This window comes from Populus euphratica, unplaced genomic scaffold (assembly GCF_000495115.2).
Source record: "Populus euphratica unplaced genomic scaffold, PopEup_1.0 scaffold2.1, whole genome shotgun sequence".
Lineage (NCBI taxonomy): Eukaryota > Viridiplantae > Streptophyta > Magnoliopsida > Malpighiales > Salicaceae > Populus > Populus euphratica.
This window is the reverse complement of record NW_011499846.1, coordinates 947825-952718: the sequence shown is the minus strand read 5'-3', so window position 1 is coordinate 952718 and position 4894 is coordinate 947825. Positions and strand designations below refer to the sequence as shown.

At 36.4% G+C, this 4894-nt stretch overlaps 1 protein-coding gene across 1 annotated transcript in view; it reads right to left on the bottom strand.

Moving 5' to 3' along the window:
* Positions 1-3549, bottom strand: part of LOC105129332 (subtilisin-like protease) — a 7310-nt gene extending 3761 nt beyond the window's left edge. Inside the window, exon 1 of the mRNA XM_011031338.1 lies at positions 2757-3549. Within this exon, the coding sequence (XP_011029640.1) occupies positions 2757-3398 (642 nt within the window). The 5' untranslated portion in view covers positions 3399-3549. The remainder of the gene's footprint in view (positions 1-2756) is intronic.
* Between the last annotated feature and the right edge of the window lie 1345 nt (positions 3550-4894).

Here is a 4894-nt window from a genome sequence, read left to right as displayed (position 1 = left end):
CCCCACACAGGGGCAACCCAATTACCCCACACAAGCGTAGCGCAACCACCCAAAAACCCGTATTAAAAAAGTCGCACCACTTTTAAAAATTAACGTTTTCCATATCTATCCCAAATGAAAAAAATGTTCACAAGTGACCCAATTGAGTATGGTTCGAAGTCGTCAAAAGACAAACCAAAAGTGAAGGAAAACAGAGAGAAAACTGAAATCATCGTGTAAGACCCTATTGCTTTTGCTTGTATTGCTCCTGCTGCATGCTTCTCATGGATTATTGTTGAAAGGCTAAACTTTGAGAATATGACTTTTAAAGAAAAAATTATTTTCATTTTTCCAAGTATTAAATTAGAATTCTCTAAAGCACTACATATACTCCATTACTAACGGAAGAGGGTTTTTTTTAAAACCTTACAGCCCCCTCTTTTTCAGTAATTAATAAAAATTTAACTTTTATGATGACAATACTTATAATCCCTTCTTTATCATCAAACTTATGCACTATAAGTTGTTATTTCAAAGTTTTATTTTGAAAATATTCTTTCATCTAGTTTGTTTCTCTAAATATTCTTTCATCTAGTTTGTTTCTCTAAATATTCTTTCATCTAGTTTGTTTCTCTAAATATTCTTTCATCTAGTTTGTTTCTCTAAATATTCTTCCATCTAGTTTGTTTCTCTAAAAAGTTTACTGCCTCCTTAAATAGACACGAAATTTTGCATAATAAAATCATAATTGTAAAACATCTAAAGGAAAAAACACATAAAATCTAAAATTAACACAAAAACCAAAAAAAAATTGAAATATGATAAAATTAACTAAAACAACATCTTCAAAGTCTAATTTGAGAGGCTTCTAGAGGAGCTAATGCAAGCATACCATCCCACTATAGAACTAGGCTTTTAAAATCACCTAAAAATAGTTGAAAATAATTCATCAAAATAGTTACGGTCTTTTCACACCAAGTTGCAAGTTGTTAGTTTGGCGTTAACAAATCTTTTTTTGGACCTTTTATTGATACAACAATATATCTACTATATTATTGCATGATTTGTTAATCTTACGGTTAAGAACCTTTGATTTCTTCATCATCTGGATCATCTGGGATAAAACTTGTAGCCACTATAGGACTCCTGACAACATGTTTACCCCCAGCATCAGCCCAACTGAGATAACCAAAAGTGACTGCTTCGTCCAGAAGTGCTGGACCTACAATAGTCAGTTTGTAACTTAGCTTCTCATACTTGGTCTTGAACTCCAACTTGTCTGGCATGACATTGACTTTTAACCCACTCATGGGAGTCACACTTACTGTGTAAGTAGAAATTCCCTCTCCAACATTGGTCACGGTCCTATGAAATTCGCGCACACTTGTCAAATTTGATGGCGAAAATCTCTCGTTGAAGTAGGCGATAAAAGAAGGGTAGTTGAGGTCAGTGGATGGGTTGGAACAATCGGTAGAAGATGATCTTGTGATAACTTGGATCTGTTTTTCAGTGAAATTTGTGGCACAAAGTAATCTCACATAATCAGTTGAATTAGCGTCATAAATGAGACCCGGGTCTAGAGCTTTGTTGGGATTAACTTGTCCAGCTCCCATGGCTAGAGGACTAGCTGGATTTATTCTATTACCTGAACCAATGTCCTTAATAGGTTCCATAGTGTTATCCGTTATATCAGCCGTGGTCATCATGGCTGATCGAATGGCAGCTGGGCTCCAATCAGGGTGTACCTCCCTCAAGAGTGCAGCCACTCCAGCTGCATGCGGACAAGCCATGGATGTCCCTGACAATATTTTGAAATTGCTGAAAATAGGCTGCGAATCGTTCAAATCCACTGAAACATTTTGAGGCCATGCTGCTAAGATTAGTGAACCAGGAGCCATAATGTCAGGCTTCAAGACCAATGGACAGCTCGAGGATGGTCCTCTAGAACTGTAACTAGCAACTCTTGGAGCTGATTTGATCCCCAGATTTGTTTTCCGAAATTCCGCGCTTGCTTGTGGACTGTTGCTGCTTTTGATGTAATCTATGATGGTTTTTCCATCCTTTAAATTCACAATCACAACTGGAAACCCATCACCGATGAATTCTTCAGTGTCTGTGAAATTTGTTATGAAGACACCTGCAGTAACACCTGCACTTCTCACATTTTCAACTTGATCACTTAAGTCGTTACTCTCATACGCACCTTGACAGACCACGATCTTCGGTCCAATTTTAATCAATTCGCTGTCACATCTATCCATGAAAACGAGTGGTACTTCGCTAAACGATGAACTCCCCAAATAGAAAGATGAGCCCGTGATTGAAATCCCATTGCCAAGTGCCAAAACTGCATCGAATTCACGGTCTAGAGTACCAGCAGCAACTGTTAACACCCAAGGTATACCATTATGTAGTGTCTCATAGAGAGGCCCATCGTTTCCGGCAGAAGTGGACACGAAGACATTCTTCTCTGTGGCTGCAAATGTTGCCAAGGCAAGAGGATCTTCATTCAAAGGTACTCCACCATAGCCTAATGACAAAGATAATACATCTACACCATCGCTAATTGCTTGATCAATTGCAGCAATTACATCAGTTGTATAGGCATGGTGATCCCACAGAGCCTTGTACACGGCTACATGTGCCCGTGGAGCCACTCCATTAGCAGTTCCTTTGGCATAGCCAAAGTATGATGCACCTTCCACGTAATTTCCAGCAGCCGTGCTAGATGTGTGTGTCCCATGGCCATCCGTGTCACGGGTCGAATTCAAAGATATTGTGATGTCGGGATTATTTGCAATTAGGCCTTTGTTGAAAAATCGAGCTCCAATGAGCTTTTTGTTGCACATTGAGGAGTTGAACTGAGCTCCACTTTGACACCCTCCTTTCCATCTTTTTGGAATTTCAGACATTCCATGGTCATTGTAACTCTCGCTTTCTGGCCAAACACCTGAGTCCACCAATCCGATAATTATACCGTCACCAAGATTGGATGCCTTCCATGCTGGGGACTGAGGTGCAAGGCCAAGAAATTTGGTTGAATGAGTTGTATCATGCTTGACAGGTAAGTCTTTAATGGAAGAAATGTAGCCTGGAGACTTTTTTAAAGCCTCCAGCTCAGATGGAGTGAGGCTAGCACTAAAACCATTGAGAACATGAGTATAACTATAAAGAAGTTCAGAAGAGGTAGTCAAATAAGTGGCAGGACTGGCCCTGGCGGTGCTACTATCAGAGACATCAAATACAGAAGCAAGAGTGGACAGGTACCAATGATGCTGGTCTGAAAAGGGCTTGGGCATCGCCGATAAATCCATGTGAACAATATAATTGTCGGTTTGTGATAATGTTCCAGTGAAATGCAGGACAGTGATAAGGCAAATCCACAACTTGTACAAGAGAAACTCGCGACGAGTAGCCATGTGCAATGTTTAGTGGAAGGAGAATAGTCTTTTAGGAGTGTTCTATGGTGAAGTTGTCTGAGCCTGTGCTTGGATAGTGAATTCAGAAGGATGATGGAGGCTCAATATCCTCCGTGTATATATAATCATTTCTTTTGTTCTTTTCTTTTCTTTACATCCTTGTTATCTCATTGTTATTAAACTTCGGATCATATATTTATTACATAAATTTGTTTATAAATATATTTAAAGTTAAACCATATATATCGATGGTCAATTAAAAAAATCTTAAAATAAATTTAAAAAATCCAAAAAAAACACTTAGAAAATAAAAATGTATACGGTAACCCTAGCCCAATTCTAAAAAAAACCCGAGCCTAACTGGTAACGCCATGAGATCCAGAAAGAATCCCGAACCCACGCTTCTCATGCACTGGACATGCTCCCAGGTCATGAGATCTGAAATATGTATTTAACGTTTCATCGTGTTTGATTTTGTCTCCCATTGAAACCTAGGTAATCTCTCTTTCAATTGCTTTGGTGATCAGGATCATTATATAGAGAGAGATGTAAGGAAATTGTATATCTAACCTTGTATATATGTTTTCATCGAAGTATATTTTCAATATGAAAGGCTTGAATCGAAGAATTACAGAGGTGGTGCAAATTCAGAAAGAAGAAAAGATATTTTCTCTAATCTTGTAGCTTCAAAAATAAGCAGAAAACTAATCTTGTAGCTTCAAAAATAAGCAGATTCAATGAACAGAAGATGGTGTAACATTAATTATTGACTACTAATTTTCGTTCATAAATCACTGCTATATCGATCGAAATGAGTGTAAGATTCAGATTTAAGATAACATTTTCCTCAAAAAAGATGATTGTGTCCTTTGAAAATGACTACTCCTTCTCGCAGAAATTAAAAAGAAAAATGCTGGAAAATGTGTGTGGATATTTTGGTGTTTGAAATGTTTTTTTGTGCTCTAGTTGGGCACATGGTGGGCTCAGACACCACCATCTATCAGTGCATCCTCGTCAAGATCCATATATAAAAACAAGTGACTTATTTTAAAGTGATTAGAGAAGATATGGTGCGGGCTCTATCACTATCAATTATTATCACATATTACAAAAAAAATAAATCATCATATTAAAGTAACTGAATACAATTAAAGAAAAATAATTATATAAGGTTGCACAAAAAAACATCTACTAATATTAAAAAACAAATATTATAATTTTTTTTATAAATCACGAAAAATTAAATGATATTTTTATAAAAAATATCACAAAAATTTCTTTAATTTCTTTATTTTAATTTTTCTCAACTAAAATTTAATACCTACTATTCAAATAAAAAATAAATCCAAGCTAAAATAAATAAGATACTCAGGTATATATGGTCAAGACCCTCCCTCATTAAAAGAAAAGGAGTATGTTTGATATTATGATAGCTGTTGTGGTTGTGATTTGAAAAAAAAAATATTTTATAAAAAAATATTTTTAGTTGAGGTTGG